General features: G+C 41.8%; 1 protein-coding gene across 3 annotated transcripts; it reads right to left on the bottom strand.

Annotated features, from left to right (window-relative positions):
• Positions 1-56: 56 nt before the first annotated feature.
• On the bottom strand, positions 57-16,486 carry LOC121617691 (adhesion G-protein coupled receptor G2). Of its 3 annotated transcripts, none has more exons than XM_041952891.1 (31): positions 16,357-16,486; positions 16,057-16,166; positions 14,462-14,535; positions 13,776-13,847; positions 12,830-12,903; positions 12,052-12,731; positions 11,302-11,329; positions 11,182-11,219; positions 10,967-11,097; positions 10,812-10,890; positions 10,641-10,699; positions 9,789-9,827; positions 9,627-9,694; positions 9,488-9,531; positions 9,361-9,400; positions 8,629-8,663; positions 8,401-8,528; positions 8,180-8,306; positions 7,759-8,033; positions 7,472-7,673; positions 6,855-7,011; positions 5,123-5,287; positions 4,845-4,967; positions 4,677-4,722; positions 4,475-4,578; positions 4,248-4,372; positions 3,652-4,023; positions 3,242-3,525; positions 2,082-2,183; positions 1,777-1,914; positions 57-1,127 (listed from the first exon to the last, which is right to left on the bottom strand). In XM_041952891.1, the coding sequence occupies exons 2-31, from the start codon at positions 16,146-16,148 to the stop codon at positions 1,024-1,026; spliced, it is 4,005 nt and encodes a 1,334-aa protein (XP_041808825.1). In that variant the 5' UTR covers positions 16,149-16,166; positions 16,357-16,486; the 3' UTR covers positions 57-1,023. The 3 variants fall into 3 exon arrangements, with proteins under 3 accessions (XP_041808825.1, XP_041808826.1, XP_041808824.1); XM_041952892.1 differs by lacking the exon at positions 16,357-16,486 and having other exon boundaries at positions 12,052-12,570; positions 12,613-12,731; positions 16,057-16,246; XM_041952890.1 differs by lacking the exon at positions 16,357-16,486 and having other exon boundaries at positions 16,057-16,246.

Raw genomic sequence — 16,486 nt, 5'->3', positions numbered from 1 at the left:
GAAATCTGTTTTCACTTTGACATTAAAGAGTTTTTTCCAAAAAAAAATTGCGTTGAAAAAGCTAAATCTTATTGACCATGATTGATTTATGAAAGCAATAAAAGGGTAAAACATCAAAGGGGGTGAATACTTATGATAGGCACTGTAATTAGGGACACTAACTGGACACAGGTTACTGATATGATTGGGTCTAAAAAGAGTTTCTCAGAGAAGCAGAAGAGTGTTTCTGAAGTGAAGAAGAGGAGGGCTTCACCTCTCTGTTACACACTGCGCCAGTCAGATGCGCCTTTTCTGATCCCGGGCTCATTGAAGGTGGACTGAGGTTAAGTGGGAAACTCCTGTGGTCTGACGAGTCGCCGCGTCCTCCTGGCTGAAGAGGAGAGGGACCATCCGGCTTGTTATCAGCGCTCAGTTCAAAAGCCAGCATCCATGATGGTGTGGGACTGCATCAGTGCACGTGGCACATGGTCACCTGCACATCTATGAAGCCTCCATTAATGCTGAATCGTATATACGGGATTTGGGTTTGCTCTTTACAGCCTAACGTCAGCTATCCAGACATGAAGAAATTTCAGCACTGTGGTTTTTGCAGTTTAGACAATTTTATTTTCTGTTAAATGGATTATTGGAAATATAGAAGTATTTATTTGGCAGTTTAAAGATGTTGATTTTTTGGAACTTTTTCTACCTAACAATGGCATGGTGTGTCTATGGCGTCTTCACTGTCCTGTAAAGTTGCACAACATTGTTGAATGTAACACGTGATGCTGGGGTTATGCAGCCTAACACTGGAATATCATTATATAACAACATCTCTGTGTAAAGGAATAAAGGTGCTTCAGCCTCATTGTGCAAATCGAGTTCAGAAAAGTATGAATGAAGGAACATGTGTCAAAATCAACTGCAAATATTGCATGTGACATGCAGATGGACGGTGCATAAATTACTCAAATTATTAATTTACATTATGTACAAGTATTGAAAAATAAGAGCCATCAAACAGTCTGTTCTGTCCTTTTTGGTTCACGCTGTTTGTTGGTTTCTGTTCTGCATGTTGATCTCGTTGAGGATCACATCCACACGAGGGTCTTCAGCAGCTGTGATTGTTCTGTCTTCAAACGGGCTTCCTGTAAATACAGCACACTGCATTATTTCTAACACATCCAATTTGTGGGGAAACTATTCTGCAAAAGCATTGTTGACCACACATTTCATGTCTGTGTGTGTGTGTAAAATATCCTTTATTTGACAAGGTAAAAGTCTCAGAAATAATTACCACAAACAATCAAATACAACTGTCACAGACTAAAAATGACTACAAAATGGATTTCGTTGACCAAGAGTAGTATTTTCTCCATCCTTAAATTCCTGCTCAGTAATCAGCTGTGACCACGTCAGGCCCTCCTGCTCATTATTCCAGGAAAAAAGGGGGGAAAAGTGCATTTCAAAGCTTCTTTGCCTAATTCTGTTCTAACTTTGGGGACGAACGTCTGCAGGATATGGTGAGAGTGCAGGCCATAGTGATTCTGGTTTTTACATGTGTGTTTGTAAATAAGAAAGAACCAGCCCAAGGAGAGATTTCTGTATAAAACGGATGTCAAACCAAGTTTATAACAGATATATGCAAAGAGCTGGACAATACATAAAACCTGTGTTTGACATCAATCGACAGATGAGTAAATCCTGCTATGAAAACCTACCTAAAGTTTATGTGAAATAATTGGTGATGAGTGACTTAACATCTCAAAGTCTGTGAATCTCACTGTCTCCACTCACCACTGCCATTAATGTGCTCTGAGGACTCGCTGACGAGGAAAGACGAGGAGCTGGACGAGTTGTTGGAAGACTTAAGAGATGTTATTCTGGTCACTGATGACTTCTTTGCAGTCTTCTGTGTTGCGGTGCGACTCCATTCTGTGAAAAGACATTCCACGAGATGATCATCAGGATGCGGAATTAATCAGGCATCCAATACGCTTGAATCTTTTACTTTGATGGAGCAGATGTCCATATTCAGAGGAATGAGAGAGCAAACGGGGTACATGAGTGCTGAAATGAAATGGAAGGTGAACATCTCTGACCTGAGTTCTCTGCTAGCCTCATTCTGCCGCAGCACAGGTAGGTCCTCCACTGCCTCCTCACATTTTCCTTCACGGCACAGTGGAACACAAATATAAAGAAACCTGCAAAACAGAAACAGCAACGCACCAAACCTTTTACAGTGTGCAGTAGAGCGTCATGTGTTTGGACACTGAGGGAAAGGACAGCCAGTGGGTGGAATTAGTCTGCTCCTACATCATTCTCACTTTTTCTGATTTCATCATATTAAATCATTTTACAGTTGGCTGGAAGTGCAGTTTTAGGGCTCTATCTGATTTGTCAATGAAAACTATCAAAGTGAAACAAGAAAAAATGGTAAAATTACTACCTGTCTGCTGTAAACATCAATTACAGTTTACAGGACAGCTTCCTCTTTCAGCTTTACCTACTGTACTTACCAAAGTTGTGCACAGGCACATTTTCTTATGCAATGAGGGATTAGTCCTGACATTTCCCTCGTGTGCCCTTACTTTCAGTTTCATCTCTGAATGAAGCGGTTTAGATAATCTGCCGAAAGTGTTGGCGTGTTTGCAGCCTGTCTGATTGCGTGCCTTGCCATGTCAGACACAGAGTGCGCTGCCATGTTCCCAGATTTCAGCTAAATAAATAAAATGTTAACAAAATTGATTACAATGATAGCTACACATGGAAAATCACTGGGTTAAAAAGTGACCCAGTCTGGGTGTATACTGGATGGTTTTACCCACTACCAAGGGGTTGTTTTGACCACTCTTAGTGAGATTTTTTATTTTTTATTTTTCTTTTGCTGTCGGGGTATTTACCCAAACTAAAATATGGCTACTGTGACCCAGTGTTAGACAGAATAAGCTCAAGTATGACCTTAAAACTGTCTCATATGTACAGTATAGTAGAGTAGTTGTACAAAAAATGTGCATATGATATTCATAACCACATATTAAAAAGAATCAATAACAAAAAGGGGCATGTGCGTTTATAAAGAGCCAGAGTAGATTATAACAGACACCCTCTTATTCGATGGTGCAGTGATTTTTGGTGTGTACAACCAAAAAGCCCAAGTTGTAATACACTCAAATGGTCCTCTTAAGATGTGGAGCCCTTATAAAAATGACCAAAACCAGGTTTTCATGGATCCACTCTTGCATAAAATGAGTCAGCTCACCTTGCAAGGAGTTAAAGATGGCAAAGAGGTACATGAATGGCAGGTTAACGGGCCCCCAGGCGAAAAAGGCGAAGCCCCAAGTGAGGCCCAGGAGGATGGTTATCCCCGTCACGCTGCGCACATCCTGCAGGGTGGTGCGGTGGAGCGCATTGTGAGGGTTCTGCCTCTTTATCCGACACAGCTGGATCAACACCACGATGAACATGACCAGGTTGAAGAGGAAAATGACACAGAAATAGGCCACCACTGCCACGTAGAAGGCAATGTCATTTTTCAGCCAGCAGCTGTGGGAGAAGATGGGAATGATAGGAAGGAATGAATGGGTTTGTTCTGTGCAGGTTTTATTTGATGCGTCTTGGTATTCGTGGAATAATTTCAGTTTGTGCAGAATAATGTAGCTGCAGACTCACAAGTCATCACTTGTGCCATCAGGAAACTTTCCATAGGAAACAAGACCGTAGTTATTCTTGTCAATCGCAATGACAATTATGACCACAATCATCGGGACGCCCCAGCCGACCAGCGAGAACTTCAGCATGTAGCGCGATATGTAGCTGTTGAAGACTTTCACAAGTGCCAGGTACATGTGGACGGCCTCAAGTCCCATCCAGGTAAAGGCAACCAGCAGGAAGTAGTGAAGGAACCAGGCAGTGGAGATGCAGAGGCCCACGGAATCCGGGTAGAGCGCCAGCCAGGCATCCACCAGGAAGACCAGGTTAAGCAGCAGCAGGGCCAGGCACAGCTGGATTAGGATTTTGGATGGAATGTCCTTACGCAACTTCCTGCAGTGTTCAGATCGGTTAGCCAAGATGAAACATCTCAGTGGACTGTAAAAAGTGCTGTGAAAAATATCTGCCTCTTTCCAGTTTTTGCGAACTTTGCACATTATTAATGCTGCATTGCAAGACACATTTATCTGTGAACTAATAAAAACAAACCATCTATGCGGGAAAATAGCGTTATTCTTGCCAAGTTTTGCGTGTGTAATTTATCTCATGGCTCTCACCCAAAGGCCAAGTAGGTGAGGAGGGTGACAGACAGGAAGATGGCTGAGATTCCACAGCCAATATAGGTGATGAAGGTGAGGATGGTGGCCTGGAGGCGACTCGTTAGAGGCTCTCTGGAGAGGTCCTGTCCGAAAAAGAAGAAAGCAAAACAGATTTAAGATTCAAACTGTTCGGATTGATTTTCAATAAATGTGCTAAAAAATTTGGAACATGATCATCTACTCACCAGCAGGATGGCAAAACTGGTTAAATGATTGCAGCTACAAACTGTCTCGGCGTCTGTGCTGTTTTGGACAAAACAGCCACTTGAACTCCAACCGCCTGACCCGTCTGCCGGTAGGAAACAGGAGAACAATATTTTCAGTTTTCTTCGTTATTTTTCCCTTATTTTCACTTAATTCTGATGGTCATCGTCAAAAAAAGCTTACTGTTCAATCCGAAGTCCCAGAAAACACATGTAGCCACAAAATTAGCCTGTAGTTTGGGAAGAGGCACATGAGCTTGTATCAGTTTTTTCCTCTGTTGAGAGTGACAGCTGCTGCTCTCCCATCGTGTTTGTGGACTGTCTGTAATTTGCATTTTGAAAGCGGACTCACTGGGATGGGCTCCGTGTTCCTCAGGTGAATCACAACATCGTCCCGCAGTCCTGTGATTGACAGGTTGGCCACGCTCGCCCCCAGAATCCCACTATTAAGTCTGCGTTCTCCCAGAGATCTGTCCTGCACGGCCATTTAGAGACAACACAAGAAACCTTTTAAACAGTCGATCTGGGGTATGTAATTAAAAATGCAGATGATAACACATTTCTTTTTCTCCTCAGCTAATAATAATGTGTATCCGGTTTTGAATGGGGATGTGTGCTGACTGTAGAGACCTGGAACACTGTGCTCTTCTGGTAGAAATTGAATTGCACTCTGGAGACCAGCTGCTGCTCCTCTGTGGTGAGGTCCTGTGTGAGGGAGGGGGGCAGCTTAATGGAGCCCTGAGGGACGGAGGAGGCGCTCCTCGCATTCCGCCTGGGCCTGGGATCCCCGCGGACCTGCAGCACACATGGGTCGTGAACAGAGACACACAGGGCTAACAACTGGATTTTATCAGCACAGACTTTGAACACCGCCTTTTAATTTGGTGCAACTGACATCAGTCCAGAGATCACTGTTTGTGGTTGAGCTGCAATAGCTCAACTCCTTTCTTCTTCAAAAGGATGCAACATGTACAAAAACAAGTGTAATCCCAGGCTAAAACTCATATTAAAATGTCAGGCATGTCATGTCATGTCAATTCAAGTCATGTCACTGTGGTGACAGGAAGTAGGCCAGATGACCCTATGACCTAGTTCACTTCACTGAATTCTGTCATGCAAAAGTGGCAACGACCTCTCCACGTTAGCAGAATATACTGAGCCGACATCCAGATTCTACATTAATGCAGGTATTTGTCCAGATATAAGACCACTGTTGGGGAATAAATTGTTTACAGTGAATTCCCCACCATGATCAAATATATGCACAGGTCATGTGCTGTAGAACATTCTGACACATTTGGGCAAAAGACATTTTTGCACGGGAGACAGTTTTGCTGGTAATAGCAGAGAAAACACACATGGAACAAATTCCAAAGCCCTGGAAGTGGTACACCTAAATGCAAAGCAGCTCTCCATCAGCCATCATTCACATCTTTAACCACACATGTACTTTTCATGCTGCGACATGTCAATATTAAACATGCAGTTGCAAAGCTCTTCACTGCCTCTGAGCTTGCTTGTCAGGCATTTTTAGGTTGGTCCACACTTATTGACTCTTTGCTGACTGTTTGAAGGTGTAGCAGCATGAGCACTAATTACCTGCAGTGAAAGAAGTCGTCGGATCCTTTAATTAAGTAGAACAACAGTCTAAAAATGCTGCAGTAAAAGTAAAGCCCTGCAGTCAAAATCCTACTAAGTGTACTTAAACTATTAAAGTAAATGTACTCATTCTGCAGAAAACTATCCCATGTGCTGGTATATTTGAGGAGGAGCTGCTTTATCTACATTATACACAGTTTGGTAGTTCAGCCCAGTGTTTCCCAACCTAACAGTTGGACCCCCTCTGGTGGATCACAAGATAAATCTGACGGGTCATGAGATGATTAATGGTAGAGAAAAGGAGAGCAAAAAAAAAAGTTCTGCTTTTTTTTTGGTAACATGCCACAAGATGAAAGACAATCTTGAATCTTTAGTTATGTGTTGAATTCAGCTTATCATATCTTTTAAAGTAAAATCTTAATAATGTAAGATAAAATAGACTTTATTAATCCCCAGCCAGAAATATGAAAACTAACAAGTATCATCAGCATTTAAATGAATAATGTAATGTAAAAACAGTGCATTATTATATATTATTGTAGTGCAAGTATGAAGTAGCATAAAATGGAAATACTCAAGTACAGTACAAGTGTTTGAAAATTGTACTTAAAGTAAGTACTTGATGCAAGTGCACTTTGTTACTTTCTACCACTGTTCAGTATGTAGCATCTTCACTGTAACTTCTTGCACATATAACACCTCCACATCTGCTGTAAAATAACCAGGAGCCCACAGGTAAACTGACTCCATTAATGACACATACCTGGACATTACTGGGGTCCGAGATGGAAAAAAATGTTTCCTTAAAGTTACTCCCATCTGCTGGCGTCACAGACACAGCCACAGCTGGAGACAAGAGGGTCTCAGGCTGTTCCTGAAGGACCAGCTTCAGCGCCACCGTATCAACAATCCCTATAATCCTGGTGAAAGAGGAAACAAATTGGAAAAGAACAATTATAACATTTGCTGAGCCTGTTGAGTTACACCAGAGCGCCTGGGCCGCAGACCGCTACTGGGCCTCGAAACATTTGGTACCGCCGCAAGGAAATGTAAAGATTTGATGAGCAGAACAATTATATACATGTACATGATAGCTACTGTACCTTATTTTGTGGTAATTACTAATTAAATCCGCTGTCATAACATTTCATAATCAAACAGTGCATAAAATCTGTCTGAGGCCACGGCTTGAGGGTCACATTCATATGAACACACAGACTAATGGAAGACCCCCTGTCTAACTTTATATTTCAGTTTGTGTCATAATGGGGTGTGGAGAACAAAATGGGCAAAAAAGGTTTGAAACCACTGACTTATACTATCTAAATCATTTAGCCGTGCACGATATATTTGAGTATTCCAGAAAAATGAGTCTACAACCTGTTAGAGGAGTCGGCTAGTGTCTCAGGCGAAGCGTCCAGCAGATTGCTGACGATGTGGACGGAGGTGTTTCCCAGCGCCAGGCTGACTGTCGGGCCGGACAAAAGATTCTCCAGCTCAGACACCAGCTGATCCACCTGGCTGGAGTTCAGTTTGGACACGTCTCTGGTCAGGTCCAGCAGCGCGTTAGCTTGGCTCTCAGCTGCAGTCAACAGCGTTCAAAAGGGATGCTTTAATGATGCTGTCACCATGGGAATGTTGCACACAGTGCTGAGGTGAGAACGAACCTGATCCGTTGGTTGTTGGGCTCTCTGATGGGGTCACAGACACAGATTCATTTGAGGTGGTTGTAGTTGTGCTGAGTGTTGCCGTCACTGTGACATTAGCAACAGCGGTGGTGGCACTCAGGGCTTCAGCTATTGTGGTCATTGGGGATGAAGTTACATTTAGAGATGAGCTGGTGGTGTTTGGTCGCGGGGTTGTCACATTTGGGCCGGGCGTGGTAAATGGCCGCTGAATGCATTGCTCCTTCATCAACACAACCACGTGTTTTCCATTTTGACTATATATGAAAATGACAAATTAAAATCTTGGTTGAAAGTGTTTGCAGAAAGTCAACTACAATGCAAAGAGCCTGGAAGCAAACTATGATCATGTTCTCTGAATTTGTAAAGATTTTGCAAAGTTAGTGCAGAAGATAACACAAACCAATTAAGGAGTTTGGGTGAAGATGCTTCTATTGCCATGCAAAAGATATCAGGCTTCAGGTTGACTGCATCCCATGTGAACTGGGATTTTAGAGGATTATCGCTGGCTGCTGAATTTCCACAAATTGCTGTGTGACAGATGAGACAAAACACAGATCAGAGATTTTACAGGATGCGTTGAATGAACTTGTTGGCTTGCGTCCATGTAGGTAATATACACACCTGCTCGGGTCACGCGTCCATTGGTACTGATTTGTTTCTCAGACTCAAACACATGAATCACGGCGGCCGACACGGTACAGATAGGAACCTCATGGGCAATGCTTAAAATCACGCTGCAGCTCTGAAAACTAGAATGAAAAATATCAGAAGAGCACAGACAGTCAATGTTCAAATGTATCAGGTGTGTCAGTGCATAGAAATGCTCCTTCAAAGCATGATTGGACTCACTCTGCTGCTGTTGTTCCACAGGTCACATTGGCATCCTGAGCAGAGATTTATATTTTAATCAAACTATCTCAATGGATTATGTTAAAGTATCATGTTGAATATGAGTTAAGTAAGTTTTTCATTTTGTATGCTTTCTACGCAAAATGTACTTGTGTGCATTGAATGATAAGGTCCCAAAAATGTTGTTTGTGCATAAAATGTTCACAAACTCAATGAAGTGCAATGGAAAAGCAAGCCAAATGTGAACAAACTGCTCAAGAAGTGTCACAAAAAGAGAATGTGTGTCATAAAGTTTCTCTTTGTGCATTTTTGTGACAGTTTCCTGAATGAAACACATTACTCAAATATAACTTGACTCAAAATGTCTCTGTGGAGTAAAAGACAATGGCACCGGGCATCCACCAGAAGCATCTGTGCACAAAATGCACAATGTGACGTTCTGTTTGGCCCGGCTGAATATGCAGACTTCAATGGCAAACCCAGCATCTCTACATAAATTGATCTCAGTTGTAATTAGCTGGCTTGCTCACTGTGAAAATGTTATTAATTCTATGAAATACATTATACGCTCCAGTAAAGGATGGATTTCCTTTAAAACAAATCAAATTGGCCTACAGTATTAGCTTAGCCATTGTTATTTTTGGATAATAAGGCCAAACTACATTTGGATTAGTTTTTCTCTAGCAAGCAGTCCGAACAGTCATGTTAGAAAATGAAAAGCAACACGATTACCTTGTATTCATAGGCAATGATGGCCAGAGGACATGAAACACTGCAGAGCAACATTACAAAGACTGTGTTAACTCTGATGAAAGCGTTTGTAAAGAACATGATGTGAAATTTGATTTACAAAACTCACTCTGCACTTTCAGAGCAGTTTGGCGGTCGTCCCATGTTAGAAACCTGAGAAGATTCAATGCAATAACACACTGATGCAAAACGGATACTTCAAGGCAAATACTAAAACATACACTTAGACAAGCATATTTTATACTTACCAGGGACAACACATATGAAATGTTTATATTGGGATCTTGTATTGAAATCTGAAAAGTGTAGTATGCATCTAGAAACAAACAAACATAAAAATTAAGTTATATTTCAAACTGTATGTACTCAGATGATAACCTGGTGGTTTTGTGGGCTGATAAAACACTCACCAGTTCCATTGCAGTAAGCAGAGCAGCTGCAGTTGTTGTCTGAAACAAAGTCAAAGCGTGTTGGTTTACTGAATTAAACGTCAGTGCGAAATAGAACTGCAGCATTTCAAGATTGTCATACAATATTTTACTTTCTTTGTCACATTGTGTGGCACCGTGCCATCACCATACTTGATAATATAGAAGAGCAGATGGGCTGTGCAGGACAACTACTTGGCTGGGGGCAGTGACTTCCTGGAGACACTGGTTGCCTGGATACCCCATGGTGACAACAAGACGTCAGGAAGTCACTGTACCCGGCCAAGATATAAACTTTAAACAAGCAAGATAAAAATGTTTTAATTTGTGAGCTTTAGAGGGGTGGTAGGCAGATTTGTTACCTTTGGACAGAGCTAGCTGTTTCCCCCTGTTTCCAGTCTTTATGCTAAGCTAAGCTAACCGGCTGCTGGCTCTAGCTTCATGTTTAACCTACAGACATGAGAGTGGTGTTGATCTTCTCATGTAACTCTCAGCAAGAAGCTGTAATACTGTCTAAGCACATGTGGTGTTTCAATCAGAATACTGTCCTATCAATTGACCAGGCCGTGTGTGGACAATCCAAGCAATATGGATGTGCTTTAGCTGCTCTCGGCATGTGACAGTGCACATCCGGTGAACATTTATTAACTCAAAACCCGTCAGCTTCATGTAAAATGTGTAATGTCCACTTTGACATTGTGGGTTAATGTATGTAGATCAGTGACAAAAGTCCAAATTTGGTCCATTTTGATTCAACGTGTGGTTAAAAGATGAATACTTGACTTGAATACTTTGTGTGGTTTGGAGCTGTTGAAGGAAACGATCGGAGCTCACCTCCACGGCAGTGAGACGAGTTGCTTAGTTGAACCGCGTATGCAGACTCAGACACTTCACTGTTGAAAGAAATCCAAACATGAAAAAAATGTCCCAGTGTTCTCGTCTTTTAACGTTAATTTAATAAATAAGTTGAGGGGTTACAAAAAGGAAAAAACCCAAACATCTTACCACAATGCTCCGGCTTGACCATTATAAATGCAACGGTTTTCCTCTTGTGGATCGCTACTGCACTCATTTTGTAGCTGACCTGTTAACAGAGGATTGGTTGCGTCATGGAACTTATTAGGTAGGTAATCACGTATTTCACAGATTGCAGCACTCACTCGTTCTGCCTGCTTTCCTTCCCACCACATGGATGTCGGGGGACGTTCTGCTGGCCGCACAGAGCGTACGGAGGATGCAACACGGAGGTACGCTCTGCTTCAGCCTCAGCAACACAGTGCAGCTGGTGTTTCTGGAGAATAAACTCAGTGTTAACAACAAACACATCGTTCACACTCGCTCCAGTCATGTGAGGGGAGTTTAGTAGATCGCTTACATTACTGCAGTTTCTGCGGCGCATTTCACTTCAATTCCCTGTTAAAACATGAGTCAAACTTGATTCACGTGCTTCTGTTCACATACTGTAACCAACAGTTACATTTAATTGTTAACTTACCTGAAATAGGCCTGTTGTTTTGTAATTACTGACCCCACCGAAAAATGAAGAGAGACAACGTCATTGTGACACAAGACTGACTTAAAACATGTGTATATATATATATTTTTTGACAGTAGAGATATCTCACTGTTCCTGTTACAAATGAAGAGTTGAATTCAATTAAACACGCCCTGGCTTAAATGAATACACCCAGAGGTTTTGTTGCTCCACTTCTGATGACTCGTAGCATGTGGTGGCTAATGTAAGCAAACATAAGATACTGACACTGAGTCAGGTAATTAACTTTATGACTCATCTCTGCTTGTGGTACTATTACTCTTCGATTTATTCTTCACAGGTAAACATTTCTGTGGTTTTATGGCAGAAGCAAAACAAGCATTGTGAGGCTCTTGATAATTCAGTGTGCCAATTATGTTGTAATTGCAACCTGTTGCCACAGTGGCCGCTGTTCAGCAACATACCATTAATTATAAATACAGCAAATCAGAAAAGCTGTTCCCCACAGTGTGGACTTTTGGGAACCCGCCACTAACAAATATGGGATTTGAAGTGTACTTTGTTAAGAGTTCACTATTCCAGTAGACAGCAGAGGATCCTAAGAAGAAATATATGCAAAGCATTTTTGTACTAATTTTTATGATTGTCATCCACAAAAAAAGAAACATTCTCTGGTAAGTGGTCTATGCTGTGGAAACACTTGAATGTTCACCCTTTCATTCATTTTATGAGAAATCATTGCAGTTATACCTGATATGTATCCCACTGCCAAGAACTTCACGACGAGCTCTGTCCAGCTTCTTTGCAGTAGAACTGGAATTTGGGTTCTTTGGTGGTCTGTTCTTTTCTCTAGACTCAGGCATCTGCGTGATCACACTGGACCTGAGTGAAGAGGCTGCAGGGCTGTTGCTCTGCGTCTGAGCCACGGTGGTCAGTTGATTTGCTGCAGCTGGAGTTGTGCTGAAGCTTTTCGAGGCTGTTGATGTTGCAGCTGCAGTCGTGCTGAAGCTATTTGAGGCTGTTGATGTTGCAGCTGCAGTTGTGCTATAGCTTTGTAAAGTTGTTGATTGTGCAGATGACATTGTGCTATAGCTTGGTAACATTGTTGATGGTGCAGGTGACATTGTGCTATAGCTCGGTAAGGTTGTTGATGGTGCAGCTGACATTGTGCTATAGCTTTGTAATGTTGTTGATGGTGCAGCTGACATTGTGCTATAGCTTTGTAATGTTGTTGATGGTGCAGCTGACATTGTGCTATAGCTTTGTAATGTTGTTGATGGTGCAGCTGACATTGTGCTATAGCTTTGTAATGTTGCTGTCGTCTCATATGTGCTTGCAGGTGTAGTTTGTGGAGAAGTAGGTGGGGTCGTTGTTTCTTCGTGTCTTGGAGACACACAGCTCTCCAGGTTGTTTTGGAACACCTGGATAAGCTGAGAAAAAGAACAGGATACATTTAATCAGAGGATATGAACATGATATATCCAGTGTTTTATTAAGCAGGTAGTCCATAACCAGTTTCTCAACATACCCAGTCTGTGATTTCTGATGCATTCTTCCTCTCTCCAGTGATATTCACACTGACATCGAGAAAGTAGTACACTGCTGCAAGAGGAGAGGACAGAAAAGAGTTTAGGAGACAGATTTTAAAAATCAGCGTAATAAAAGCCAAGATATAAGGATCCTGAATTAATGAGCTGTTTTTCAAGCCTCATATTAGCTTCACCTGAACTCCACATTACATTTTTACACAGAAATTATGTGTTGATAACACTTTGATTTGGATTATCGCAGTGTGTAAATTAACCCACACACTTCAGTACAATTAGCTTATCTTAGCATAAACACCAAAAGCAGGGAGAAGCACTTGGGCTGTTGTTTGTACAGATTAAACAAACAAGATATAACCTGTTAATTAATGAGCTTTAGAGTTGCTGGTGAACTCATTTTGTTACCTTTGGACAGAACCAGGCAAGCTGTTTCCCCCTGTTTCCAGACTTTGTGCTAAGCTAAGCTAACCAGTGGAAGCTTCGTATTTATTGTGCAGACACCAGAGTGGTATTTATCTTCTCATCTAACTCTCGGCAAGGAAGTAAATCTGCATATTTCCACAAATGTCAAACTATTCCTGTATGTGAATATTTCTCCTCCACTGCACCTGTATTCCACACCGCTGAGTGACGCCCTTTACAGCCTCTGTGCTATGTGACATGTTTTTTATCCTGTCATTAGTCCCCTTCAGCTGCTGAGACCAGAGTGGCCGAGGGAGGTTTGGACTGAACAGGTTGGTTTTCATTTTCAGCCGGTCGTAAGAGATGGGCGAGCCCAGCAGCAGCAGCGTGTGGTGAAAAGAAAGGCTTTGAAAGACAGTTGTGGTTTGTCAAAGGCTGAAACGGATGTTTGCTGCTCTCTGATTACAAGTGTTTCTACTGATATGGCAGTGAGTAGGACGAGTCTGTCTGCTTTCTCAAGTTTACCTGAGGTCTGTGCATTTGTTGTAGCAGAAACAGGGGAAGGAGAAGTGGAGGCCTCAATGCAGGAAGCCTGACCTGATGGAGGAAAAGAATTATATATCTATTATGAATCAAAGTATGAATTCAAAGTTCAGTTATTTCGGCAATTAATACTGCATGGTAGACACTGGACATCATGACTATGAAAATGAAATAAAACAGAAATATATTGATGCATTTGCAAATAAAAAAAAAAACAACTAAAATATTTCTATAGAATCATTTTGGATCTCCCTCCATTCGCTTGCATTTAATCATGGTTGAGAGGCTGAGACATGTGGGGTACTTTCCCAAAGACGCTGTGTTACACTATCCCACACTATCTCGCTTTGATCCTCTTTGTCATATTTTCCACCTTCCTCTACAAAGACACCACGGCACTGTGAAGTTTTACGCGATTAGGAAACAGACGGCAATCAGACTAGAACAACAGGTTACGGCATAAACAGGAGGGAGAAATAACACATTCAGATGTGTGTGTGTGTGTGTGTGTGTGTGTTACATGAGCTATGCTGAATGATTGGCATGTCTGAGACGTCAGACGTTTATAAATAGAGGTGCAGAGTTGTCAGTCAAGATAAGGTGGCGGATGCCGCTGCTCCATTGTCTGCGCGTCACTCTAACCTGCCACAGCTGAGGTCAGACCGTACCTGCCAGCAAGATGACCAGCAGCTGGACGTGCACCCAGCGTAGACGTCTGACACCCGGGCCTGGCTTCTTCACTCTGCAATATAACAAACACAGTCATTTAAACCCTTAAAAAGTGATTTTGGTTGATGAAATAAACACATTTGCTGCTCAGCTTCATTGTAGTGACGTTTGGCTTTTGAGACCTGTTGCTGAACAACAGTTCAAACGGGAGAAAGAGTGCATCACAGGAAAAAAACTTCTCAGGCATAATCCTGAACAATGAATGAATGATTGAATTCTTCAGCCTTTTGTGTAATTATATGTCTGAAATGTTTTAGCTTTGCTTCTGATAATTTAGTCAATTAACCATATCTTGCAATGGATAGTGAACAATGTCGAATCAAATGCTTGAATGCATTCCTGTTCAATCAGAGTACAATACCACAGAGCAAACACACTACTTTTATCACAGCTCTGGGGAACTGCAAACAGTATGTAGAGTCGTAGATAGTGTATTGCACCGTATAGACACACATGGTGAATGTTTGCTTGGGCCAGAGCGTTTTAGAGGTGTTTACATCCGTTATGACACTGTGCATTGAATTTTATATTACCTGCTTATGAAAGAAGACAGCGTGGCAATCCAATCATAAACAACAGTTCATAAATGGGCTGATTTAGTTACACTTGAAAGCCAAAACAAGCTGCACAGGAGCATCAGTAGAAATCAAATTAAATAATTACAAATATCTGTCCCCTATAACAGCATCATATAACAGAAGTGAAGTGTAGGAAGGGTGCTGGTATTGTTGGACTACATTAGTGACTTTAAACATATTGTAGTTATTTTAGTATCAGGGAAAAAACATTTTCTCCCTCCTGCAGCAGCTTTCTAAATGTTTCCTGTGAAGGGAACAATAAACAAAAGGCACCCAAACAGTGGAAGCGGAGTGGATGGAAGCATTTTGTCCAGAGGAGGATGGTGAATAGAGTAAATGAGGATATAACACCGCTCAGCGAGGGAGAAATCTAGGCAAACAGATTATCTGGCAATAGCTGGAGTCAAGTCCCGTCGGGTCGGAACAAGATGACGCACAGTTATGTGTGATATCCGACTCAGGAGGGGAACAATGTTTCTTTGTCAGACAAATACGGATCTCTTTTCCCAGTTTGTACATTTTAAATAAATGAAGAACTTTGGATCAATAGCACAAATCCATGGACCCATCCTTAGAAAGTTTTCCTCAGGCCTTTAAATAGGCCCTATCACCACATTGTTGCCGGTGCATCAGGTACATCCTCTCTTATAATCTTAGATGGATTATCAGTGAGTGCACTGAATGCTTGATGAGTAAGATTAAACAGTTTATTCACAAACAGCCAAAAAACAGACATAAAATAAAATAGTGCAACAAATAAGAAAAGAAACACACAAAATGATATTTTAAAAGTGAATAGGCGGTTTAAATGGAGATAGAATATATCTACGTATCTACAGAGATGAGCTCAGAAATGAGCCTGATACACAATCTTGAATCATGATCCGCCTGTGATTTGAGAGATTATCTGTCATTTTAATTAAGGAAAAGGAGACACAACAGAACACCAACTTTACCTGACGGAGGGGGCAAACGTGTGCCAACACGATGATCCACCAGAACAAACCCCGGGACCTTTCATGACTTCGTCTTCATTTTCATGGAACATAACGTCCACGAGACCAAGCTTGAAAACAAAGCCAAACCACAGTTATTAAACGTGCATTTTCGTCTCCTAACTACTGCTGTTGTTGTTGGCAGGCTGCTGTGTAAGTTCACTGTGAGTGTGTGTGAGTGTCTCAGACAGGATCAATAGCTGACACATGTGGCACGCCCCTGAAACGTCAGCCTGAACAGGTGAACATTGCATACTTTACCTCAAGCAAGTCCCCAAGTCCTCCTCCCGGACAGGAAATGATCTGATTTCACACCAGATCAGGAAAGGCCCACTGAGCTCCACTATCATCCAAAACAATTCCTGTACACCACTTATTTCACCGAAGGCTT

Source organism: Chelmon rostratus, chromosome 14 (assembly GCF_017976325.1).
Source record: "Chelmon rostratus isolate fCheRos1 chromosome 14, fCheRos1.pri, whole genome shotgun sequence".
Taxonomy (NCBI): domain Eukaryota; kingdom Metazoa; phylum Chordata; class Actinopteri; order Chaetodontiformes; family Chaetodontidae; genus Chelmon; species Chelmon rostratus.
The sequence above is the reverse complement of the archived record's forward strand: the minus strand, read 5'-3'. Positions and strand labels throughout refer to the sequence as shown.